General features: G+C 45.5%; 1 protein-coding gene across 4 annotated transcripts in view; it reads left to right on the top strand.

Moving 5' to 3' along the window:
* Positions 1-27,106, top strand: part of DNAAF11 (dynein axonemal assembly factor 11) — an 82,948-nt gene that overhangs the window by 41,558 nt on the left and 14,284 nt on the right. For all 4 annotated transcript variants that reach the window (XM_053313631.1, XM_053313630.1, XM_053313633.1 and 1 more), the window contains exons 8-11: positions 7,423-7,488; positions 11,583-11,652; positions 14,760-14,855; positions 23,094-23,179. In XM_053313631.1, the coding sequence (XP_053169606.1) occupies positions 7,423-7,488; positions 11,583-11,652; positions 14,760-14,855; positions 23,094-23,179 (318 nt within the window). The remainder of the gene's footprint in view (positions 1-7,422; positions 7,489-11,582; positions 11,653-14,759; positions 14,856-23,093; positions 23,180-27,106) is intronic.

Genomic DNA, 27,106 nt, shown 5'->3' with positions numbered 1-27,106 from the left:
GCTAATAATTACAGCTACTCACCAGAGCTAAAGAACTGAATGTATGATCAATCTGTTCTGCTGCAGCAAAGAAAACTAGATCTGTTAAATCATTTTCTACCCTAAGTTAAGGACTTTTTCCATTTGTGGGGGGGATGTGTTGTTTATTGCTTATTTGTCGACCTCTATTCAGAATGGCAGAATCAAGATATTCCCACGATACAGATTTGTGCAAAATCCACAAAAATGGCCTTGGAGGAGGTTTTTGTCCAGTGGGGGAGGTTTGGGAGAAAGTGGCACTGCCAAGATGCGGCGAAGTTACTGGAGCCTGCCAGCTGCTTTTGATAACTTCTTTTGGGAAATTGTGAGTGTGGTGAAACCCATAGCTCTCCATATACCTCTCTGGCAAACACAATACAAGGCAGGTTCCTACTTGTCCCCTTAGCTAAGCAGGGTCCACCCTGGTTGCATATGAAAGGGAGACTTGATGTATGAGCACTGCAAGATATTCCACTTCTTAGGGGATGAAGCCACTCTGGGAAGAGCAGAAGGTTTCAAGTTCCATCCCTGGCTTCCCCAAGATAGAGCTGTGAGAGATTCCTGCCTGCAACCTTTGAGAAGCCGCTGCCAGTCTGTGAAGACAAGACTGAGCTAGATAGACCAGTGGCCTGACTGAGTATATGGCAGCTTCCTATGTTCCTATGATTCTCCTCTCTGAGGGAACAGGGCAGTCTCTGGGTAGGTTGAAGAGATCCAAAGGTGCTGACCAGGAGCTGGTCAGCAGGATGTGTCCACTTGTCTTTTAAGCTGCTAACGTAAGAGCGCTCATTCTTCTCTGGGGGGCCAGTTCAGTCAATGCTTTGTCCAGCCGGCCCACCACACACAAAACAGATGTGCATACCCTGTGAGCTTGCACATTCTCTCCCCCTCCTGATGCACCAGGGCACCTCTCCCTATGGGAGTGGGGGTTGTGCAAACTGCCTTCTATATGTACTAAAAATACATGTGTACAGTAGTTCAGTTCAGTTCATATTGCGTTCTTTGATCCAATACAGATCAAATAAATCTACCCTGAGCGTAAATATCAATATAAACAGATACACGCATATACATATAAAAAATCAGTTACATGGAAGATTGAGATAAAAATAAAAACAGTAGATTTTCAGTGTGTGCACTGCGCCACATGTGATGACAGAGAGGTGCCCCTGTGCACCAGGAGGGGGAAAGGACATGTGTGTTCATGGTACGTGCATGTCCTTATCAAATCCTCTTCGCTATGAGCTCCACCTCCCATTGAGATCATCTGGAGAGGTTCGTCTGCAGTTGCCGCCAACTCGTCTGGTGCCTACTCAGGGACGGGCCTTCTCTATTGCTGCCCCTGAGGCTTTGGAACGCGCTCCCTGCTGGAATAAGAGCCTCCCCATCTCTTACAACTTTTAAAAAGGCATGCAAGACACATTTGTTCACCCAGGCTTTTAATTAGATACTGTGTTAAGAGTTTGATGGTTTTTAATAGTTTTGACGTTATTTTAAATTTTACATTGTTGTAATGTTTTAACCTTTTTATTTGTTGTTTTTATTGTTTTGTTGTAAACCGCCCAGAGACTTGCATTTTGGGCAGTATACAAATATGTTAAATAAGTAAGTAAGTAAGTGTGGGGACCTCAGCAGATGAAGAGCCAGGTCTCACAATCAGTGAGACCTGGTTCGTAAGAGTGAGCGGGGAGAGTGGGCTAAGCCCGCTCTCCCCGCCCATGATCAGAGTGGGAGCCCTGGGTGGCTGGATCGGCTGCCCACACGATTACCGGCTCTGTGACAGAGCTGGCGGGGGCTGGGGAGCTCGGGGGCTGCGTGGCCCTTGGAAGCTCCAGTATGCCCTGCGTGAGTGCGCAGGGCATACTGGGGAGACCCCCAGAGCTGGGAGGCAGCTTTTTGCCTCCTCTCCAGGGGTCTACTTGTGCGTAACCACAGTGTGGAGCTGCGCTGCGGATACTAATGATCTTTAAAACCAGGTTTGTGGAGCACTCGCTCCGCAAACCTGGTTTTAGGGCAGGGGTAGTTAGGCGGGCTACCCACCTAGGAACCACTGGGCTCGCAGCCGAGCCCGGTGGTTCACACGATGGGGCAAAATCAGGCTAGCCTCCGTTAGCCCGATTTTGCCCCATCGTGTGAATAACCTTGAAGTGTTATCTAAACCCCCACTAGCCCTTCCTGTTCCTTATCCGTAGCTGGGCCAGCCACTCCTTCTTCTAGCTTTTGCTTGCCAGCCAGGTGTGTATCCTGCTTCTGCTCCCAATTACCATATAGGCCAGCTTGCCTGAGTATACCAGAGAGAAACAGCATCAACATCTTCCTCTCACTCTCATTGGAATATATTTCACAGGAAGGATGCTAACCAACCTGAGTGTGTCACACTCACACTGGGTTTGAATGTCTAGCTCTTAGAAGCCCTCTTTAGGAATTGTAAACCTGGGTGCAGTGTACCCATGGTGGGGGGAAACAGGTGCATGCCAGCTAGCCCTGAGGCAAGCCCTGAATGCTATTCACATGTTTCTTTCAACACTCGTACAACAAGTGAACAGGCTACATAGGTCCTGATCTACACATAGGTACAGTTATTCAAATGTTCTGTTGAACCCAGGTACAGCAGCACACCTCCTGTCTGTACCTTGAGGGGCCTGTCTTGAGGTTCGCTTTTAAAATGAACACAGGTGCAGTCATCCACACAAAAACATGTACAAATGTACAGACATCTGTACAGCATAATATCTTAGTAAGGCTTTTCTCCCTGTGGTATAAAATCCTGGCCATCTACAATTCTAGAACATTCTCCTCTCATTCAGTACTTGCATACAAGTGCTATATGCAGAGGAATTCTGGGATGTGATTAAGGAATATGTTGGCACGGAGGTAAGGCTAGCTGGCTCCCATTTTCCCCCACAATGGGTACAATTTGCCCAGTTTTATAATGCCTAATAGGACCGTGGTTGTGGCAAATTTGCTGGAAATGTATGGACTCTATCTAGTGCAGGGATTCTCAACGTGTGGGTCCCCAGATGTAACTGGACTTCAACTCCCATAATTCCCAACCAAAGGCCACTGGGGCTGGGGATTATGGGAGTTGAAGTCCAATCACATCTGGGGACCCACAGGTTGAGAAACTCTGATCTAGTGTATGATCTGTGTGTAAAATTCCCAGCTACCGGAGATCTGAACTCTGCATGCCTTGAATGCCTTCTTTGAACATGTGCCCCTGCTGGAGGTTAATTTTTCAAAAAAATCATTTCCCCTTCAATTGAAATGAATGAGCTGAAAGAAACGTATCAATGTTTGCCTAGATCTCCCTGCCCCTACCAATGCAAACATTGGGCTTTCTGGTTTCAGAGGGTGTTTGGCTAGACATCAAGAGCTCAAACACAGTATCTTCCGATCCCCTGAGTAGGATTTCTCAGGTCAAGGGTGAGGTGGTTTTGCCCATCTTCTTCCTTTCGCTCAGTCCAGATGAGTTATGAATAAAAACCCTCACCGAAGTTAACACAGTTTTTCCTGTCATGAAGAGAATCATCATGCCTCTGTAGCACAGGCTCTGAGGAGAAAGAAGAATGGCGACATCAAAGGAATACTGGTGTTTACTTCTCGCATCTTGCAAGAAACTCTCCTCTATATCGATGTCTCCACTTCGCTGTAAAAATGTGTTGACAGCTGTACAATGATAGGAGTAGCTTTTTAATGTGAGGTCGTCTAGTATGTAAGACCTTAAAATGCTGTATTGACAGTTGAGAATTATGGTTCTGGAGCTACAGACATTTTGAAGAAAGCACTAGAGCCCCAGAGACTTCCATTGTCAATAGTTAACTGAGTGATATATTAGGATCTTTATGCGGTCGATTAATACACAGGGCCAGATTTTGATAAACGGTTACTCAGGTTGGTGAGAAGCACAAACCACATATCTCATGTAGTGATACATTTTAGCCGCAACAAGAAGAACTGAAAATGGCGAGTCTCTGTGTTTTTAAATATATATATCCCCTGTCTTTCAAACAAATGATCTTCAAGGCTGCTTACAATACATTAAAATAATAGTATTTACACAAAACAAAACAAAAACCTAAACACCCTTTAACACAGTTTAGCACAACTTTGGCCCTCCAGCTGTTGTACCCTTCATCCCTTACTTGGCCACTGGGGCTGGGGATGATGGGAGTTGTAGTCCCACCAGGAGAGCCAATGTTGTGCAGCCCTGCTCTAGCCCGCGGCAGAATGCAGAGCATCCTTTGTCCTCACTCTGCAACTGATGGTTGGTACAGAATTCTTTCTGGCAGGAAGAGGCAGGACAGCTTCCTGTAGCTCTCATTTCCTGTCTGTTGCCGAGAGCCAGGCTGGTCTTCCTCTGTCATGGTGATCTTCTCGGAAGGGAAGGGAGGACAACCAACCCAATGGCCTGGTCAGTGGCAGAGGCTCCGGCCCCTTTCCCCTCACTTCTGCAATCCCAGGACAACTCGGAGTCTGCAAATATGTCACCAGGATCCAAGTAGTTTTCCTCCAAACCATAAACAATGTTGCTTTTATTATTTTGCTGCTCTGCATGTGGGTGAGGCTTCCAGTGTTCAAACAGCAGGATCTTTCCCCACTGTACAGCCTCCTAATGCCCCCCAGGGCTCCTATTCCCTGATTCCCCCCTCACAATGTCCTTTATGTGTCCCCTGTCCTTTTCTCAGGCACATCATCCCTCCCTCAAAAATTAGTGTGCTCAACTGTTTTTTTAATTAACCAAAGCAAATAAAGCATATTTATAGTAACTGTATTTTTTAAAAAAAGAAGAAGAATTACAACCAAGAGCTGGTGAAGCCTCTCAGAATCCTGGCATCCAGAGGACTGACCAGCAATAGAGATGTCCAGCAATGCTACCAGGGTTATAATATTGCCACGAATGGCAGTGCCACCATGATTAGAATATTTTATCTTTTAAAATATTATTTAAATAATTTTAAATTGCTGTAACGTTTTAACTTTTTGTTTTGATGTAACGAATGTTTTACTTTTTCTGTTTATACTTTGTTGTAAACCACCCAGAGACGTATGTTTTCTGAATACCAGTTGCAGGGGTGTAACAGTAGGAGAGAGGGCAAGCCCTTAGCTCTTGCCTGTGGGCTGCCCAGAGGCATCTGGTGGGCCACTGTGTGAAACAGGATGCTGGACTAGATGGGCCTTGGGCCTGATCCAGCTGGGCTGTTCTTAGGTTCTTCTGAGTCATAGGGCCAAGTGTTACACAGCAAGAGAGTTGTCCAGGAGGTTGCTAGAACATGAACCTGGTCCGTAGGCCTGTTGCACCCGTAGCTTCCAAGCAGCAATGGGAGGTTTTGCAGTCAGTCTGGCTTCTCCACCCTTCTGGATGCACAAATAGACCCTGTTGTTGACCATACTTAGGGGAAAAGATTTCTTCTCCTGTGCTGGTTGCTGAAATTGGATGCCATGTGCTGCCCAATGAGTGCTATATCGTCTGGCCTAGGCTTGAACATAAGACTTGTCCTATATTGAGTCAGACCCTTGGTCTATCTAGCTCTATATTAAGGTCATGCACATGGCCATTTTCTCCAGGTGGGGAGGGTGCGGGGGGAAGGCAAGATCGAGCTTGCCTTTCCCCCAGTCGAGCAAAGTCGAGTGTGGGATGCACTGCTCACACATCCACATGGAGCAGCGCGCATCTCTGGAGGCCGGGAAAATGAGACCCTGCCTCCAGGAATCTTAAAATGCACCACACAAACAACGTGGTGCATTTAGGGATCCCCCCATGAGTTAGGTGCTCTAGGCACCCGGCTCTGTGTCTGCTGGGGCTGCGTGCAGTCCGAGCAGACACACAATCCCAAACCTGGAGTAAAGGGCACACTCACATCCTTTATCCCGGGTTAAGTAAAGTTGCGCTGTTGAGTCGGTGTCGACTCCTGGCGACCACAGTGTCATGTAGTTGTCTTTGGTAGAATACAGGAGGGGTTTACCATTGCTGTCTCCTGTGCAGTATGAAATGATGCCTTTCAGCATCTTCCTATATCGCTGCTGCCCAATATAGGTGTTTCTCATAATCTGGGAAACATACCAGCGGGGATTTGAACTGGCAACCTCTTGCTTCATAGGCAAGTTATTTCCTGGTATAAATTCCCAGGCTTATGTGGGAGGCAGAGCTGAGATTAGCCTCGATCCCAGTGCTTTACACAGGCAGCCAAACTCAGGTGGGGCTGCCCAAGCCTGGGTTTGACTACTCGTGTGAACAGCCTCATTTATCCATTCATTCATTCATTCGATTTCTATACCGCCCTTCCAAAAATGGCTCCGGACGGTTTACACAGAGAAATAATAAATAAGATAAGATGGATCCCTGTCCCCAAAGGGCTCACAATCTAAAAAGAAACATAAGATAGACACCAGCAGCAGTCACTGGAGGTACTGTGCTGGGGGTGGATAGGGCCCGTTACTCTCCCCCTGCTAAATAGAGAGAATCACCACGTTAAAAGGTGCCTCTTTGCCCAGTTAGCAGGGTTCTACTCTGACTGGCAATGGCTCTCCAGGGTTTCCGACAAGGGTCTTTCCCAGCCGTACCTGGAGATGCTAGCGACCTAACCTGGGGCCATCTGCATGTAAAGGATTTTCTCTGCCACTGAGTGATGGCCCCATCCCAAATGAGCTTCAGCTTGTGCTTGATGTAATCTCTGCACTTGAGGTCCTGGGGATGATTGCGGGCACAGAGCTGGAAGGGGTGGAATACAGTTTTGGTGCATCAGATCCCCCCATTCTTCAGGTTCCCCTGCTGGTGCGCTTTCTTGATTTAGGGTCTCAGGGTTCCCTTCAGAATATTCCTGTCTTTTCTTTGTGGTAGTACCTGTGGTCTCATCTCCTGTCCCTAGGTACAGATCCTGACAGCATTTTAATGCCTATGGGAAACCTTCGGCTAATGAGATCAAAATGTCACTGTAGTGCTCTCACTGGTGCTTTATTTTTCTGTTACATTGTATGGAGAATGTCAGAAATGAAAATGAACAGCTAGAATAATAATTCATACCTCTGTGTAGCTCTTTGAAAGAATGTCATGTGCACATCATGAAACAGAATTCTGATCTGTTTTGATAATATACAATTTTTGCACCTCTCCATTACTTTCTTGCCAGCAGATGTCTCTCTTCCTGCACTGATATTTAGCTTTGAATTAAATGGACTTTGTGCGGTGCCTCCCATCATGTTTCTCCTTAAAAAAAAAAAAGCTTATGAACTAGAAAACAGTTCCTGTATTTATTTATATAGGCTTTAGCAGATGTATTGAGAGAAGAATGTGTGTCTTGTTAACAAACCCGTGTCACGTTAATCTAAAACCTCTAGCAGTCAAAGTTTGTCGACTGTCATTCAGTTCTATTTATGCTGCATAAATCTTTTTGCTGTTCTCTCTAGACTTCCTTTCTCCTTGAAAGATGATGAAGAAAACAATCAATTCATCCTAGATCTGGCTGTTTACAGGTCAGAGTGATTCACTTAATTGACCTACCTACTTTTTTGTTGTTTGTTTACACTTATTTCTCACTCTTCCTCCAAGGAGCTCCGAGTACATGGTTATCTTTATCCTCACAACAACCCTGTGAGGTAGGTTAGGCTGAGAGATACATGACTGGCCCAGAGCCACCCAGTGAGTTTCATGGTTGAATGCTGATTCAAACTCGGGTCCTAGTCCAACACTCTACCCACTACGCTATGCTGGCTCTTTGGAAATGGTTGGATGTTCTTGGATACTGATCATTGAGTTTTTAATTTCCATTTTTCTACGCATAGTATCATAGGCATCTGCAAGGAGAAGTTGGAGGCAGTCCCTACACCCCGATTAACGAGGAGCGGTTTACATATTTTATTTCTGTATTTGTATGTATGTGTTTGCTCACCTCCTGGAAAAATGTCTGCAGATGCCCATGCATAGCAGTCAGAATTAAATTGATCATATGAAGTGGTTAAGATTAAATGGTCCAACTTGCCCTCAAAGAGTACCATAAGTTTTCCCTTGCAGGGCAAATATCAGCTTTGTAGAAGAAGGAGGCAATTTCCATCAAGAAAATGGCTCGGAGTGAGGGTTAACCCTCATCTCTACCCTGTGCTGTAATCTCAATTCAATTCACACCTCCTACAGGTGCTGGGAAAAGAGGGAGGTAAGACATCTGATAGCAAATCTCCAATATCTCATCTATTTTGGCCTTAGTATGAGACTACTGAAATAGAGGTAATTTACAGGCTTGACACAATTTCACTGGTCCTTAATCCACACTTAGGTTTGGTTATCTCACTTCAACAGTAGTCAGCCGGCATGTTATTTCTTGCAAACTGAGCTCCAGTCTGTAACAGATTGGTGTTGCTGAACCCAGCTATAGGCTGATTGCATCCTTTGTTTCTTGCCGTTGATTGGCTCATGTATTTAAGTGAGTGGGTTCAGATATCATGTGGTACCACAGTTTATTGTAACTAAGGTTTATTTAATAAACCTGGAATGGAACATCAGATGATCACCAAATCTTGATTTGTTTTACCATATTGTGATTTGTTTGGGTCCCACCCCTCACCGCTTGCCTCTTTCTACAAACCAAGATTAAACCATGATTGCAGATTCAGGCATCATGTGAGACCACAGTTAGGGCAAACCAGTCAACTGCAACTGCTGGGTTCATATTGTGGTTTAACTGCCCAAACTAAACCATGGTTTGTTTACTGGTACAGGTTCAGACATACCAACTAACTACAGATAGACAAAACAAGCCATGGTTCTGTGTGGTGTCTGAGCCTGCCCAGTGTATGTGTTGATGTATCTTGTTTCATATGTTTTTAATTGACTAAACTTTTCCAGTAAATGTGTATATATCTCTCTGTGTGTATGTGTGTGCATGGGGTGGGCATATATATATGTGTGTGTATGTCTGAGTTTGGCGTACAGTTACTGTGTGTGATCAGTATATCACTGCAGTATGGCCTTAATTGATGCCTGATGGGAGTTGGAGCCTAAATGTTCCTTTAATGGGTGTGGATATTTCTGTTTACCTGTGAGCCTGGAATCTGGGACTAATGCTCTGATGATGTGTGTGAGAAATGGCACTTGGGAGGAGAGATTGCTGATTGTTTAGCCAGAGTTTGTTTGATTGCTGATTGTTTAGCCAAAACTGAGTACCCTGAGGAAGGTTGCAACAAGTGTCTCTCTTAGAATCTGTAGCCTGCTTGGAGTCTCAGTTTCCTTCCCACAGACTCTGCTTGTATATTCGTAAAGAAAGCAAATATCACAAGACACTGTACATCTCCAATGCTCTCATTCTCATCCAAAGGAAGCAAAACTCTGTAGCATTGCCACTGGCGCTTCTCACCACTCATGGAAAAAGGGAATGCTGAACGATGTCCGCCCTCCTCCCGCCCCCACACGCTTTCCATTTCATGCATCTGATGAAGCAGGCTCCTGCCTATGGTCTAGGTTCTTGCTAACTGTTTGAGGACATGCAACTTTGTTTGGGAAGAGTGCTTTGTAGCTGAGAAGATAATAGAAAGGAAGAAAATAATTCTGTCCCCATGTTCCCATTCAGATGAATGGGAAAATAGGGACATTTTGGCGAGTATGGAATCAATGAGAGTTGAGGAACTGTTGTGTGCGTCTGTAAGTAGTGATGTTTTTGAATTTTTAGCCTACTTTGCGGTAGGTGTATGAGATCACTTGGCATTCCGTGTGTGTGTCCCCCACTATCAACTTCGCAGTGCCTGGACCAATATGAACCAAATCGGGTACAGTTGTAGGGACACCTCAACGCCATAGTTTGTGATGATGTCATCCACCCCAATCCAAGATGGCAGATAAGTAAACCTTTGAGCAGCCGTGGAGCGAAGCTGGCAGCCCCTGGCCCCACGTCTGGCCCCATGCAGCCCTGATGGAAGGCAGATTGGCCTGTGCTGCATTGGCCATCGTGCCAACGTCGGCCCGTGCTCCTTTAAAGGCAGGGAGAGTCGTTCCAGCCCGTGCTGCCAATGTAGTGTGGCCCAATTTTGTTCCCAAATGGGGCTGCGCGGGGGACGTGTCAGACGCAGGGGGCGTGTCGGGGCCTTGAGTCGCAGCTCCTGATTGGCGGTGGCCTGGATTCTTTGAACCCATTTGCCCAGTGGTGGCTCCGCCCCTGCGTTTGAGGCATAAGTGGGCTAACTTGTGAACTGCCTAACCGATTTGCTACAGATATAGGGACACACAGAGATTCTTCAGTGGCATAGTTTGTGATGATGTCATCCACCACAATTCCAGCTGGTGGCTGCGTGAACCTTTAAGATTAGGCTAATCTGAGAACAACCTAACCAATCTGAACCATTTGCTACAGATATAGGGACCCATAGGGATGGCTCAAGGGTGTAATTTGTAATGATGTCATCCACCCTGATTCAAGATTTTTATTTTATTTATTTATTTATTTATCAAATTTGCACCCCGCCCCAAACTTTCGTCTCTGGGTGGTTAACAATAGCATAAAACCAGTTTAAAACATATACAAAAAACTTAAAACAATTTAACAATGTTAAAAAAAACCAACCAGAGATTAAAACTCCCAAAATTTAGGAAGCTGAGAAAGATGGTAGGCACATTAACATTTGAGGTGCACGTGGGAACTGATTTGAACCAAATTTGGTACAGTTGTAGGGATAGTAAAAGGAAAGTAGGCAGATTAGTTCTTACTAGAAAAACTTGTTAATATTGATGTTGTTATCTCACTGCCATCCTCCACCTATGCATGGTGCACCTTGTTCTTACAGGCAAGGTTCTGGTGAGTACTGCTTTACTGCATCCTGCATATTGCATTTGGTGTTTAACAACAAAAAGTACATGAATTTGAAGATAACTATTAATTAAAATTGTAGTGAAAGGAAAGTAGCTGGATTAGTTCTTGCCAGAACTACTTCTTAAATATTGTAAGCAGCTTTGAGATCCTGATAGTAAAAATTGGGACATATATTTAAATAATAGTATTGTAATAGAGTTATTAAACTTTAATGGGTCTCAAGACTTCTTGTTGTAGGTTTCAGATAATCAAAGACTCTGAGCACCTTTTGGCTAACACCCTTACTAAGTTGCCTCAGTGCAAGAAGATTGCTAACCTGCACTAAGTAACTGAGATTTTGGGAATTGCACTTTTCCTCTTTTTTTGCAAAAGTTTCCTGCAAAACATAAGAGGCCTGCCATAGGTTGTGCACCTTGATGTACAAGCATAAACATGATTGAGCTTTAGTTGGGATATTGCCCACTGTTTTCAGTGGGGTCAGAAAAAACAGTGGGAACAAGTCTGTGTGATCTAAAGTGCCTGGAGGTAAACACTTTGCAGCAAATAGAAGTTGTCCCAAGGACTCCCTGTGCTAGCAAATAACACTGTGGAGAGGGCACACACTGCCTTCAGAACTATACTGTTTTATATGGGGAAAGCACAAATGGTTTTGGGGGTAAGCAAAGCCCTCCCTAGGAGGAAACCCTTCTTGGAGAGGGGCTTCACCCTCCTAGAAGAGGATCAACTCCTTGCTTTGAAATCACTTAGCTAAATAGTCTTCTTTTCATTCCAAAGACATCTGGACACCTCTCTGCTTGATGTTGATGTCCAGCCTGCTTATGTTCGAATAATGGTCAAGGGAAAGGTTAGTACTCTTTGGTTATTGTTGCTTTGGTTTTTACTGTCTGTGTTAGGCTCCTCCTTTAGCAGGTCTGTTAATGGCTAGTCATCTAATGGCTATAGGCCACCTCCAGCCTGGGAGGCAAGATGCTTCTCAGTACCAGAGGCAGGAGAGCAACAGCAGGAGAGAGGGCATGTCCTCACCTCTTGTCTGTGGGCTTCTCAGAGGCCTTTGGTGGGTCACTGTGTGAAACAGGATGCTGGGCTAGATAGGCTTTGGGCCTGATCCAGCAGGGCTGTTATTATTTTATTTATTTATTAAACTTCTGTACCGCCCAAACTTTTGTCTTTGAGCAGTTAACAAAACCAATTAAAACACACATAAAAGTTAAAACAATGCAACAATTTAAAAACAGCCATAAAATTAAAAACAGACAGTTTTAAAAAGCTGGGAAAGCTTGAGTGAAAAGATGGGTTTTCAGGTGTTTTTCGAAAATTGCCAGAGATGGGGAGGATCATATCTCAGCAGGGAGCACATTCCACAATCTTGGGGCAGCGACCGAGAAGGCCCGTCTCTGTGTAGCCACCAAACGAGTTGGTGGTAGCTGGAGACGGACCTCCTCTGATGACCTCAATGAGTGGTGTGGCTCATAGTGAAGAAGACGCTCTCTTAAATGCTCTTGCTCTTTTATGAACCTTGACTCACCTGAATGATGTGGTCAGTGTTATGAGTCTTAAGGAGAGACTTTTAGGTAGAAAAGAAAGTGGCACCATGGATATAGAGGGAAACTCTGTTTCAGTAATAGGGAATAGCATAATGGGAGGAAGAGACAAATAGGGCTGAAGGCAGATGAGCTGATGTAACATGAAGGGCATAAGAGCCAGTTCAAACACAGAGGAATAGCATAGCACTGTCTGTCCCGCACCAAAGACTGAATGCCTCCCTGTGTCAAAACACCTTTCCAATGGAAAGTTTGTCAGGGAGAAGGATTCTAGCCCATTCTCCCTGACTTGCTGGTTTTCCATGTGTAGGAGGCTTTTCCACATGAGTGAACGTTCAGATGTATGAGTGCCGCCCCCGCAGTTGTACATTTCCAAGAAGGACTGTGTGATGTGCTTTCTATACACGTGAATCGGCTCACACACAGAGAAGGAGTGTAAAGGGAAGGAGAGGCATGAAAGAGATGGCAAAATCGGGGACATCTTTACACGTGAGGACTAGAAACTAGACGTTGATGCAGAGAGTAAAATGGAGCCAAGGCAAATGTTTAATGAGAAGGTTCAAATAATCATAGCAACAGGAGAGAGAAAATTAGGTCAGCAGAGATATTTTAAATTGTTACTAAGCAAAAGGATGAATAAGTGTGTGGCAGTAGGCACAGGGAGATGATGGTACACTCAAGATGCACTATATTAGACTGTTCTTGCGAGCCCTTAACCTGGCACTGGGGTCATGTGTATGCTTGGGTTGCACTCACGGGGGATTCCCACAATGCACCACTCGTCACACAGTGCATTGTGAGAAATCCAGAGGCCAGGACACATTGTCCCAGACTGTGGAGATTTGCACTGCTTGGTTGCTAAATCCTTAGGAAGATGCTAGTATTTCCTGTCTAGCATCTTCACTGCTTGGAGCGACTTTTAACCTGAATGTCGCATGGAGGAGAAGATGGATTGTGCCTGCTAGCCACACCCTTGTACCAATGTTGCTCTCTCTGGGTTCAGCATTTGTCTCTGCAGATGGGCCCTGACCCTGGGAGAGCAGGACACGGCTAGAGGGCCAGCATGCTACCATTCCACTGTGTTCAGGATGAATGCCTGAATAGGACTTCTGTTTGTTTTGGTTCTACCCCGTATTCTTTTATAGTATAGTGTAGCGTAGTGTAGTGTAGTGTAGTATAGCTGGTGAGATGTGGTGGATCACAATGCCATGCAGTAAGGATGAGGAGCTGTGTCAATGTCAGTCATTTATAGGATATCCAGGAGGAATAACCTCTGCCAGGAAATGCAATATAAATTTGAATAAGTAACAGTAGTAGTAATAAGAGAGATGCAGGAGATGAAGATGAGAAGCTGGGGAAAGTGACTTGCCCATAGCTTTTCACTTATTCCATAGGTGAGTCTAAATTTGATAATCTCATTTCCGGGGGTGATGTCTATGTAGGACCATGTCAAATTGGCACTCCTTTCCTCATGCTGATCATATTGTGCACTCCTTCCCCCCTGCACTGGAGTGTTCATCTAACCAGCTTTTTGAAGAAGCTTCACCACACCACATCTATAACATACTTATGCAGGGTCTTTATGTGTTTGTGATTCTTGTGCAAAGACAGAAATTCATTTGGAGCATCCTTTAGACTGATAGGCACAGAAAAGCCCTGCAATGTAGAGTTAAGTTCTCTTTTCACACTGTTTTCCTTCCTGCTAAAACCCATTCTAATTGCGGTAACGTTAAGGTACACCTTTAGAAGTGAGAAAATGATTAGTCCTAAGAGCTGTAATTTACAGTGAATATATATTTTTTTAAGCAGCAGTCTTCTAGTTCTTCCATTTTCTTCATTTTTGGTTTTCAAAATGCCATAGAGCTATTAAGTTAAGCTAAAAATGAGACACCCTATTTGTAAAAAAAATGAGACGCCCTATACTTCCAAATGCAGATTAAAAATTACTTTACATCTAAAATAGACAAGCATAATTATTCTCATTTAGTTGCCAATATAACTTAAGCACTGTGCCATAACCTTCTTTAGAACATGTCATATGTTTTAGTGACAAGACTGTAGGCATGCCTATACACACACACACACACACACACACACACACACACACACACACTCTATATTTATGCACATGCATCATACTTACAATGTAAATGAAGACGGTTTTAAGATGTAAATCGCCCATTAGGATTGGTAATAATACATACCACAAGCAGGATTTAAGCCAAGAAATCCTCTCAGATCAAAGACATGTTAGGCATCTTGCTTCATGTTTTCTATCTGGGTCACAAATGGTTTATTCTGCCAACTTCATATTCCATCTCTGCATAAACCCACAGAAATAAATCTGGTAAAGTGTGATGTTTTCTAAGTTGCCTGTATGTTAAATGACCAAGTTCCTTGTGCATGTTAGCCATTTCAGCTTGTGCTCCCTGCAGAGGTGAAACCAGATAGCAGCACTGCCAGAAGATCTAAGACAACTGGACACTTAGTTATCAGCCTACCAAAGGTAGGAAAAGATGTTCAGCAAAGACATTAAAATGCACCTTCAACCTTTATCTGCTTGCCTGTATGTTCTCCTTCCCACCCCCGTATGTTTTACCCTGCAAGCATTGCAAAGTCCCTCGTAAAATGTCCCTTACAATATCCCTTACTGTGTGACCACTCTGAGATGATGAATTGCATGAAGTGTGAAAGACTGTGGCTGGGTCCAGACATCACGAGGAGCCTGTAGTTCTCCCAAGCTGAGAGATATGGAGGGAACTTGAAGTTGGTGCTGCAGAGGATAGACAGCCACATATCTGAGTTTCTTGGAAGTCACTGAGTTGAGCCACAGGTACCCCCCTGTCCATGTTTCCCAGGAGGCCCTGGTTGCTCTCCCAGCCTGCCTTGTACTCCCTTTCAACTGGCAATCCGCTCCTGGGACGTCCACTTTGAAGCTCTTGGTCCTGGTTGCAAAGGGAGCACCAGCTCTAGGGTTTGTTCTAATGTGCAGCTGGAAACATTTTGTGTTGAGAAGCAAAATTGTGTGCAGTGGGAACTAGGTTTTTGTGCAGCCAAGAATGGGGGAGGGGGTTAATAAGGCTATATTAGAGCTATAGCAATAGATGAGAGAGAAAAGTCTCAGTTTGGGAAGGATAATCTCATCACTTTGCAAGGAACCTTCTTTTCCCTTCCTTCTCTTATTTTCTCTCTCCCACCCCCGCCTCTTTCTCTTAGGTTTTTCATTCATTCTCATTTTCCTTTCCTTCTGTAACATTTTTCTTTTTCTTTTTGAATCAGAAAAGGTTTGGCAGGTGCTTACAGATTGTGGGTGGCCAGGAGGGGCTCCACCGGTTTCTCGTGCAGCTGCAGGGAGAGCTTAGAATAAACCCTGGGCACCAGAGGTTCATGAAGAGCATGGTTTCAAACATGGCACACACCTCAGTGGGAGCAGCACTTTGTTTGACAAGCCACCATCAAATCTTGGCCACCAATCTGGGTTTGAGGCCTCCAATGAACTTCAGGTTCCTGCCTTGGCATGGATTCCGACAGTCACAGACAAGTCAGTTACCGACTTTGCCCGTAGGTTCCATGTTATGCGTGAACCTGTTCTGTATAAACAACATCACTTAAAAGGAGGACTCTGATGAGCTCCATTGCCAAGTCATGGTGTCCTCCTGTTCCATCAGGGCCACTTCATTAGTGGGTTTCTCTTTATCATAAGGCTTTCAAACTGACTTTAAAAAGGGGAATAAAAATGGCTGAACTGCAAATCCTGTTCCAGGTAGCAGATTCCAGAACTGGGTGGTGGCCCCTGCTCAGCGGGCCCTACAGAGGCAACAACAGAGCTGACTATGTAGAACTTTGGCCATTCCTCTATGCAAAAGAACCACTCATTTGCCTTCAGGACAGGTTTCATTCACCATTGCATCACGGTTCATTGCAAAGTTGATGCATTTTGATGCTGGCTTTTTGCTTGCCTCGCCCCACTCCACATCTGAACTTAATTCACTGTTCAAGAAGGCATTAATAGAAACATGGTGTTTTCCTTCTCTATTGTGGTTCCCCCCCACACACACACACCACCCCCCTCTGCAGTTCTTCTGAGTTTTTTAAAAGTGTGATTCCACATTCTGGATGTATATAGCTAGTCTCCTAGAAGTTCAGACCATCTGTCTTGTCTTGCTGGGCCTCTCATTAATTCAGATGGTGCATCTGTAACGACAGGCTTGCAGCTTCATCAGGGGCTGGACTTGTGCCTGCAATTTCAAAAATTTGGATTTTTGACCAAAATCCACTTCCCTGAAACATTCAGACTCCACTTAAACAAATATCGATTAGATTTCTAAATGGGTGTCTCTGAAATGGCTTTAAACATTTTGAAGTCTATTCAGATAGATATTCTGACTGTTTGCATCAGTGGAAATTTGAATCTGTATTCGTTTATATAATGGATTCTTGGTCTTGCATTCAGAAAAAGAGCGGGGGTCTTCTTCTTGTGCACCATGGTTGGGTGTGGCACTCTGAAATATGGCTAATTACTACGTCTTGCCTTGAGAGCTACTACAATGATCACCAGTACTTACAGTCTCCAAGATGTTGCTGATAGATGCTGAGCAAATGTACATGTCAGATTGTCACGAGCTTGTCTGTCCACTGTCCATGCCAAGGTCTCTATCGAAGGATGCCTGTGGCTCAGGAATCCGGTCCGGTCTGTAAGAAAGCACAAGAGAACAAATCGCTACCGAGTATCAAGTTCCACTGTCTCCCCCGCAACCTATGTCGCTCACCAGATTCCAAGAGTTCTGAGCCCAAAGGTCGAAGGCATCCATCAAGGGAGGTATTGAGGCTGGATGCAGCTGTCTGGTCTTGCTCAGGAATCTCTGGAGAGCAATCTCTGGAGAGCAGGGAAGCCTGGCTCTCCAGAGTCCGAACACGAAGCTGGGAAATCCACGTAGCTGAGGCTTAGTCTGTAGCAAGCTCAAATGACACGTTGCTCCCAGCAACTTGGTCGTTGCTGTCAGTAGCCTGTCCGCCTGGCATTGGAGTCTCGGTGTTTGGTCACGGTTGTTGGATGCTTCCTCAGACCAGATTCCATGGAGCCAGTGCGAAGCATGAAAGTAAGGCACTCCCAGGAGGGACGATGCAGTGGAGTCTAGCTGTTCAGCATTCAGAGCCGGGAACAGAGAAGGGCACGGCAGGAGACAGGGTTCAAGTAGCAAACCATTCTGGATCGTAGAGGCCAGCACATGGCTGGGAATCTCCTTTGCTCAGGCTGGGGGCTGGTGTATGCTCCATGATAGGTGTGTGTTGTTTTCCAGCATCTGGCTGCAGACTTGATTTATAGCCTGGCTTGATCGCTCTCAGCTGGCATGGATTCAGGGTTTATCTGCCTTTTTAAGGAGGTGTTTACTTCTTCTGAGAACTTTCAGCTGTTGTTGGCATCTCGTCATTCTCCTCTTGCAAAGTCAGAGAGGGCTCCCCGTTTAACTCAGGGTCCTGCTCTCCACTCCACGTCATTGCTGCCTCTGACTGCTCTGCTTGTTCTGGGACTGCAACTGGTCCTGCTTCAGCTATTTCCTGTGGTCTGGCAGCTGGGCTCTGCTCTTCAGGTACTCCAAGGGTACCTGCGTCGGCTGAGGGCTGTCAGCGTCCTCTTCCACTTCGCTATCTGAGGACAGGGGTATGACAGTTGCATGCTGACTGATTTATAGTACTTGGCCTAATTGCTCTCCTCCAGCCAGCTGTTAGAGATTCAGTGTTTATCTTGGTGCTTGCCGAGGAGCCGTTGACTTTGTCTGAGTGTCTGCAGCTGCTGTCGGCATTTTGCATGTCTCCGTTCTTGGGGGGTTAATGGTTGTTTGTCCTCAGGGCTTCCATCCCCCATCTCCTCTGCCCCAGATGGGCCTTCTTGTCCAGAATATTTAATGCAAGGACAGGGCCATAGCTCAGTGGGAGAGCACCTCCTTGCATGCAGAAGGCCCCAGGTTCACTACCTGGCATCTCCAGGTAAGATTGGGAAAGACTCCTGCCTGAAACTTTGGACAGCTGCTGCCAGTCAATACTGTTCCAAATGGACAAATAGTCTGACTTGGTATAAGACAGCTTTTTATGTTCCTAAAATTGTAGTTTCCTTATATTATTTGGAAGGAGAGCTGGTCTTGTGGTAGTGATCATGAATTGTTCCCTTTGCACATCCAGGTAGGACTGGGCACGTCCAGGTAGGACACACCCTGGCATGTCCAGGTAGGACTGGGAAAGACTGGTGCCTGAAATCTTGGATAGCCACTGCCAGTCAGTGCAAACAATACTGAGCTAGGTGGATGAATGGTCTGACTCCGTATAAGGCAGCTTTCTTTGTTCCTAATTATAATATTTAGTATCTGTATAGCACTTGTCAGCATTCCAAGTGGTTCATATACACATGCTGTGAAACTTACAACAATCCTATAAGGCAGATCAGTCTTATTACGTTCCTGTTTCAGATGGAGAGCTGAGGTTAAGAGATTGTGGCTTGCCTGAAGCCACCTGCTGAGTTTGTAGCTGAGGTGCACCTTGAACCAAGGATTTCTGGATTTGAGACAAAGTCTCTTAGCCACTATGCAACATCAGCTCTTTGTGTCAAGGCGGTGGCAAATCACTCCACTGTAAATGTTTGAGGCTCTCCCAAATGTCGGGGTACAGAGGACCACCTTCTCCCTTATGAAGCATCCCATCTGCTGAGTGTCCTATTCCAGCCTCACACAGGGTTTACAAGAAGTGATGCAGGCCAGGGCAGAGGAGAACTGCAGGACCATAGATAGTTCCAAGTGAGCAACTTGATCCAAATGCACGCCAGCTCTGAAATCTGTTTTCTCTCCTGGCCCTGACTACCTCTCCCAGGCTCCATCCCCCTGTTGAAAAGAGGATCCTTAAAGGGGCAGCCCCAGGCCTGGAGCTGAGTACTCCTCTGCGTCTCTGCAACACCTCACCTGACATGTTTCCTGCACCAATGAGTGGTCACTGAAGAGTGAGAGGCTCCCGGTATGTTGGAGTCTGACTCCTGATCAGGAGAGACCGTCTCTAGGGCTCCAGGTTCAGTTTCCTGGGCCTGGTTCATCTTTGCTGCCAGGACCCCCTGACCTGAACTTCAGCTGCTGATTTTAGTGACAGAGATCCAACTGGCTCCTCTCCATCTGAGTCCTGGCTGTCACTTGAGACCAGAGCCACAACAGGCAGTTCATCATCTGGGACTGTGCTCTGGGTACCCTGTTTTTAGAAGTGAAGTGGGCAGGTACCTGAATAGGACCTTCTCTGTGGTGGGTCTCCAGTTATGAAATGGCCTCCATAAGGCAGTGTCCTGGCACCGCTATCCTATGCGCAAGGTGAAAACTGTCCTTTACTGAGCCTTTGAGGGTAAATAATATTGATCTGCTTTCATTTTAACACCTGCTTATCTCTGCTGTTTTACATGCTTACATTTTTAGGCTGTATTGTTTTTGAGTTCATCTGCGGTGTCATTTTATATGATTTTTTTAAATGAATTGTCAGCTGTCTTGAAGGCCCAGGGTAGTAGAAAGGTATGGATTTTTTTAAAATGTAATGATCCCAGGCCCTTTCAAGTCTGTTGTCCTTCTCTAAGGGCAGAAAATCCAGCCTCTCTGGAGAAGTTTGCATCTGGGCCAGCATGTTGCTTCACCAGCTTGCTATGTCTTGCTTTTCTTGCATTTCTGGATCTACCAATAAATAACTTGACCTACAAATAACTGGAGGTGGAAGGACCATGCTCTTATCTCCTTGAATGCCTGTATCCAAGAGACTTATTTTCTGCTGAAGCAACAATCCATGCTCAAGTCTTTTTCCATAAGTACATCTTATCTTCCTGAATTGTGATGGCTGGCGTTCAAAATCCTATCAAGCACCACCTGGGAAAGTCCAAAGGTGATTAGCAAAGAGTTGACCAAGGGTGCCTCACACATGCCAATGGAAGTGTTTGGAATTTGGAATCCTTGGTGGATTTGCCATGCACCTCCACCTTCCCCTTCTCTTTTGTTTTTCCACTGCATGGATGTGGCAAGATACCATTCAGTGGGGAGCATGGGCCAACCACAGCTTCCTGAGCTAAATCCTCAGTGGATACTGCTTCTACTGTAATGTGCAAAGTAGCCTATTAACACCCTGGAAATCTTTGTTCTTGAACACAGAGGGGATTGTCCATTCCCTTCATTAGTACTGTGGGAGGTGGCAACAACAGATCCTTATATTCCAGAGAAATATTAAATAGGTGCAGTGGACAGTGGAGGGTTGGGTCATGATGGAGAAAAGAGAAGTTATATCCTGGAGTTTAGTCTCTTCCCCACTCCTGTTTTCTTTTTGTTTTCTCACCTCCTTTTTGATGGCCTGTTCATGGCCATGCTGCATGGAGCAGGACCATCAGACACTGGTGTGTACCATGTGTGCTCTGGACCCACTAGATCAGGGGTTCTCAAACTTGTGTCCCCAGATGTTGTTGGACTTCAGTTCCCATAATCCCCAGTCACAATGGCCAAAAACCATTATGGGAGTTGAAGTCCAACTTCTGGGGACCCACATTTGAGAACCACTGGTCTAGGGGGATCTGAGGATTCCAGATCTATGATGGCCTCACCGAGTGAGGTGTGTCTTCAGTGTGAGAGTAATTCCCCTATGCATGTCTCTGGAGCTCCATATGAACCTTCAATTGGATGAGTCCTTAACTCTGCAGTCCTCTTCTTTCCAATTTTTCCAATTTTTCAGTTCTTTGAAAAGAAAAGAAAAAGAAATTCTTGCCTTCCTCATGATCTTGTGGTAGCAAAGGTCTTGGAGAGAATAAAATTCTGCATCAAGTAAATGAAAGCATTTCATGTTTCCAGACACACTTCTATTAAGTCTGAATTCATAGCTGTCCTTTTCCCAAAGCAGTTCATAAGGACAGCAAAACCTTAAATTAATAAGGTTTTAGTTGGAGAGAACTGGACATTTTTAATATACCAATGCAAAAGCAAGATTCTGTATTTTTCTGTGGGGTCAGTTTCCTTTTTTAAAACAGGAAAGGGCAAGGGTTGAACCTAGGGCATTCTGCATTCAAAGCATGTACCACTGAAATATGATCTTTCCCCAAAGGAGACCAGGTTCCCATAACCATCTTAATACTTCTCAGTCAACACAAAATTACTTTCTGGGTGACTTTGTGGGTCTAGTGAATGGTCTCCCGATTCTGACTTCACATACTGTGGTTCAATGCACTTTTCAGGAGTTTTCAGAGCATGTTGTTTTGAGACTGTCGAACCCTTTGCAAGAAAAGTCCTATACATACAAATCCACTGAAAAGGTCAACTAGTGTAGACTCTAGCAAAATATTCCTTTAAGATTTCCCTCTGAGCAAATTGCTCAGGACCATCTTGTGAATCTATACCAGCACCATAGAGTGCTTCTGCCTTATTTTTACATCCGATGCTCAACTGCGGACAACGAAACATAACAATGAAGACAATTGTGTAAGGATATTTTAACCAAAATCGACAATGTGGTTTCATTTGGGATGCTATTAATAAATGAAACATATGGAAATGAATGGCAACTGAACTCAATACATTGAAAACTATAATATAAGCATCTGTCTGGACTGATGTGTTAAATAAATTATATAAACATTTCTCCTACCTGATTTCTTCTCAAAGAAATTAGAAATTTCCTTTAGAAAGATGCAGTAAATATGTGTTTTAACATCTACATGAAACCACTGGGTGAGATTATCAGGGGATTTAGAACAGCGTGTTATCAATATGCTAATGACACCCAACTCTATTGCTCAATGACATCAACACCAGGAAATGGCATAGCTCCCCTAAATGCCTGCCTTCAGGCAGTAATGGGATGGATGAGGGATAATAAATTGAAGCTGAATCCAAACAAGGCAGAATTACTAATGGTGAGGGGCCATAATGTGGTAGAACTTCCTGTTCTAGACAGGGTTGCACTCCCACTAAAGGAACAGGTACGTAGCTTGGGAGTGCTTCTGGACCCAGGCCTTACCCTGGTGTCTCAGGTGGAGGGGATGGCCAGGAGTGCTTTCTATCAACTTTGGTTGATACGGCAGCTTCGTCCATTCCTTAAAGATAATGATCTCAAAACTGTGGTGCACTCAGTGGAAACTTCTTGGTTTGACTACTGCAGTGCACTGTACATGGGGCTGCCTTTGTATGTTGTTTGAAAACTTCAGTTAGTTCAAAATGCAGCAGTCAGATTGGTTTCTGGGATTCCTCAGAGAGAAAATATTATGCTTGTTTTAAACAGCTGCACTGGCTGTCGATAGGTTTCTGGGCAAAATACAAAGTGCTGTTAATTACCCTTAAAGTCTTAAATGGCTTAAGACCAGGTTACCTGGGAGAGTGCCTTCTTCAGTATGATCCCCATCACACTTTAAGTCCACCAGGAGAGGTCTGTCCCCAGCTGCCACCAGCTCGCCTGGTAGTGACTCAGGATTGGGCCTTCTCTGTAGCCTCTCCTGGGCTCTGGAATGCACTTCCTATAGATATTAGAGGCTTAAAGAGTTTTAGCAGCCTTTAAAAGAACCTTACAAACACATCTTTTTAGCCTGGCCTTTAGTGAGTACTGAGATGATGTTAAACTGGTTTTAATGAGTTATTGATTTGTTTTTCAATGTTTCTAAATTTGTAAACCACCTGGAACCATCTGGGTGAGGCAGTATAAAAATCTAACAATAAATAAATACACCATAATAATGAAAACTATGTTGCTTTTTCAGGTTAAAGAAATAATCATGGCTAACCCCAAAGTATCTACTTCAGAGAAGCCCTCTAATGCCAGTAAACTGCGAACAGACCTAAGAAGGTAATTTTGAGGGTTTTTCTCATTGTATGGTCTCTCAACTTTATATGAGTTGGAAATGGGTTATTTATCTGTCAGGACATTGCTGCTCAATAAGTATATCATTGTGCAGAGAGAGAGAGAAAATATTGATTAGTACAAAGGTAAGCTTCACATGGACTGTCAACTAATGGCTTGTTCAGTGCTGTTTATAAACTTCTCTGCTTCAGTGGCCAAGCCAAGAAAGCTCTTCCAACTGCAGATACATTGCATTCCTTTGACAGTCCCGTAGCCTCTTTACAGTGATATGAGTTCAAACTCAAATTCTCTATCAAGTCACCTCTTCAGATTCTTCAGAGTGCTATCTTCTGAGTACCAAAACAACTTGAGAAGAAATAACGGTTAGGTTTGAATTCCCTCTCATCTTGTCTCGCCTAGGCTTTCTTGAAAGGCCTTTTCTGTCTCACATTTTCCAACATGTATTATGGATCAAGAACATGGAGCAGAGTAAGCTCCATTGAGATCTGTGGAGGGGGCAAAGTGTGGCATCTGTCTGAAGGACTGAAGGATCTCTTCCAAACAAAGGCAGTATTCCACTTATGGGACTCTTTCAGGATCTAGGATGCTCTCTGCTAGGTTATGTGTCACCATCAAAGCTTCTTTGTAAAAAACATTTTAAAAAACATTTTGGAAATGGGACCGTAGCTCAGTGGTCGAACATCTGCTCTGTATACAGAAGGCCCAAGGTTCAATTCATTGAATCCCCAGGTATCCCATGGAATAACCCAGGAAATATCTGCCTGAAACTCTGGAGAGCCACTGCTAGTCAGAGTAGACAATACTGATCTGAATGGACCAATCAGCTGACTCAGTATAAGCATATAGGAAGCTGCTACCTACTGAGCCCGACAATTGGTCCCTCCAGTTTGTTATTGTTTACTCCAGTTGGCAGCAGTGCTCTAGGGTTTCAGACAGGAATTTTTCCCAGCCTTACCTGAAGATGTCAGGAACTGAACCTGGGCCCCTCTGCATATTAAGCAAATGCTCTACCACTGAACTGCTGCCTCATCACCTCAACTAAGATACATTCTTAGTTGACAGAAGACCCAAAATCAGTAAAACTACTGTTTTACTAAACATAGAAAGTTCACCATGACAGTGGCCGAGATTCGGTATAAGAGCAAACCATGGTTTTCCTGCTATGAGCCTCATAAGGACATAAGAACAGCCCTTCTGGATCAGGCCCAAGAATGCCCATCTAGTCCAGCATCCTGTTTCACACAGTGGCCCACCAGATGCCGCTGGAAGCCACAGGCAGGACTTGAGGGCATGCCCTCTCTCCTGCTGTTACTCCCCTGCAACTGCGGAGTAACAGAGGCATCCTGCCTTTGAGGCTGGAGGTGGCCTATAGCCCTCCGACTATAGCCTCAATGAGCTTTCCTTTGCAGAAGGAAATCAGGGAGACATCAAAGAGAGAAAGAGCTGTAATAATGGGTGACTTCAATTACTTAGACTGAGTAAATTCACATCTGTGAGTCACGCCCACCCACCCCCGGCAGCTGAACCTATGACTGCCTTGTTTTGCAGCTGGTGGTTGTAACCAGCACTTGCAACCAGCACGTCCCATCTCACATCATCAGTCTGGGAGATCAGGCAGTGGATGTACAGCAGTGAGCGTGCTTTGCTGAACATTGTGGTGAAGTCATCCCTCCCTCCCTCCCTTCTTTCTGTTGCCCCACAGATCACATTACCTGGTAGACCTACCCAATTCTATATTAAATATCTATCAACAGATCAAATTCCCAGGGTCATTTTAGCAGTGGCTAAATTTTTGTTGGTTGCCATACATTGGGAAGCAATTGGTGAACTGATGCTAATAGATGGGTCTGTGGCAGGGATACCTTGGGCTTCTGATGTGTCTGTAGACCTGTAATTTTATTGTTTGAGCCAGGTCTCACGATCCATGAGACCCAGTTTACTGAGCTGAGCAGGAAGAGTGGGCAAAGCCCGCTCTCCCCACTCACGATCAGGGAGAGAGCCCTGGGCGTCCGGATCAGCCGCCCACACGATTACCGGCTCTGTGACGGAGCCAGGAGGGCTGGGGAGCTTGGGGGCCGCACGCCCCCCGGAAGCCCCAGTATGCCCTGCACGAGTGCGCAGGGCATACTAGAGAGACCCCCGGAGCCGGGAGGTGGCTTTTCGCCTCCCCTCCAGGGGTCTACTCATGAGTAGCCACAGCGCAGAGCTGCGCCACGGCTACTCACGACCAGATATCCCGTGTTTGCAGAGCGCTCAGTCCAGAAACCCGGGCTAAGAGGAGGGGTACTTGAGCAGGTTACCCGCTTGAGAACCACCGGGCTCTCAGCTGAGCCCGGTGGTTCTCACGATCGGGAAAAATCGGGCTAGGCTTTCCTAGCCCAATTTTTCCCGATTGTGAGAATAGCCCCTTTGTATTGTACTTATGATTTGCAATTCAAATTCTGTTTTGGTCTACTGACCAAAATAAATCTACTGCTACTACTATTATCTTATTTCAGATGCCTTTTATTATCTCCATGTCTCCCCCCCATCAAAGTTCCAGTTAGACTTTGTAGAAGGAAAAGCTGGCTTGAAACACAGTCTGACATCCTGACTAAAGCTGTGCATGTGCAGCCAAGAAAAAGCACATGCACAGCTGCTGTGCTTCTATTTCTTAAGCATAGGGACACACGTGTGTAGAAGGGCATTTTTGCCGATCCCCCTTACATAGGAACATAGGAAGCTGCCATATACTCAGTCAGACCATAGGTCCATATAGCTCCGTATTGTCTTCACAGACTGGCAGCAGCTTCTTCAAGGTCTTGACTTAGGCAGGAATCTTTCTCAATCCTATCTTGGAGAAGCCAGGGAGGGAACTTGAAACCTTCTGCTCTTCCCAGAGTGCCTCCATCCTCTGAAGGGAATATCTTACAGTGCTCACACTTCTAGTCTCCCATTCATTTGTAACCAGGGCCCTGCTTAGCTAAGGGGACAAGACCCTGCTTAGCTAAGACCCTGCTTAGCTAAGGGGACAAGTCATGCTTGACAAGTCATACCTGGAGGGGTCAAGGGGACAAGTCATACCTGGAGAGGAGAGCTGGTCTTGTGGTAGCAAGCATGACATGTCCCCATAGCTAAGCAGGGTCTGCCCTGGTTACATATGAAAGGGAGACTAGAAGTGTGAGCACTGCAAGATATTTCCCTCAGGGGATGAAGCTGCTCTGGGAAGAGCAGAAGGTTTCAAGTTCCCTCCCTGGCTTCTCCAAGATAAGGCTCAGAGAGATTCCTGCCTGCAACCTTGGAGAATCCGCTGCCAGTCTGTGAAGACAATACTGAGCTAGATAGACCAAATGGTCTGACTCAGTATATGGCAGTTTCCTATGTTCTCTGAAGCTCTTCTCACGACCCATGAGAAGAGTTTCTGTTGGGCTTGTGGGGAGAGCGGTCTTAGCCCACTCTCCCCACAGATGAGCAGCTGCTCATAGCTGGGCGGCCGGATCAGCTGCCCACATGGCTGCCGGCTCCATCACGGAGCCGGCAGGGTCTGCGGGGATCGGGGGCCACATGGCCCCCAGAAGTTCCCGGATGCCCCACATGAGTGTGCAGGGAATCCTGGAGAGACCCCCAAGCCCGGGAGGCTGCTTTCAGCCTCCCGGTCAGGGGTCTACTCATGTGTCGCTGCGGTGACACATGAGGGGAAAAATGAGGTTAACCTCACTTACAGGGAGGGGTAATTAGGCAGGCTAGCTGCCTTGGGAGCACCAGGCTCACCTGCGAGCCTGGTGCTTCCCACGATCCCTGGAAAGTGGGCTAAGCTCTAGGGATCATGGGAATAGCCTCTCTGTGCGACCCCGAAGTAGGTCTCTAAGGGCAGCATGACCCTTAGGGACCTACTTTTGGGTCACTTGGAGTGTTTCTGGGGGAAGGGGGAAA

This window comes from Hemicordylus capensis, chromosome 4 (genome assembly GCF_027244095.1).
Source record: "Hemicordylus capensis ecotype Gifberg chromosome 4, rHemCap1.1.pri, whole genome shotgun sequence".
NCBI lineage: Eukaryota > Metazoa > Chordata > Lepidosauria > Squamata > Cordylidae > Hemicordylus > Hemicordylus capensis.
This window is presented reverse-complemented; position numbering and strand designations above follow the sequence as displayed.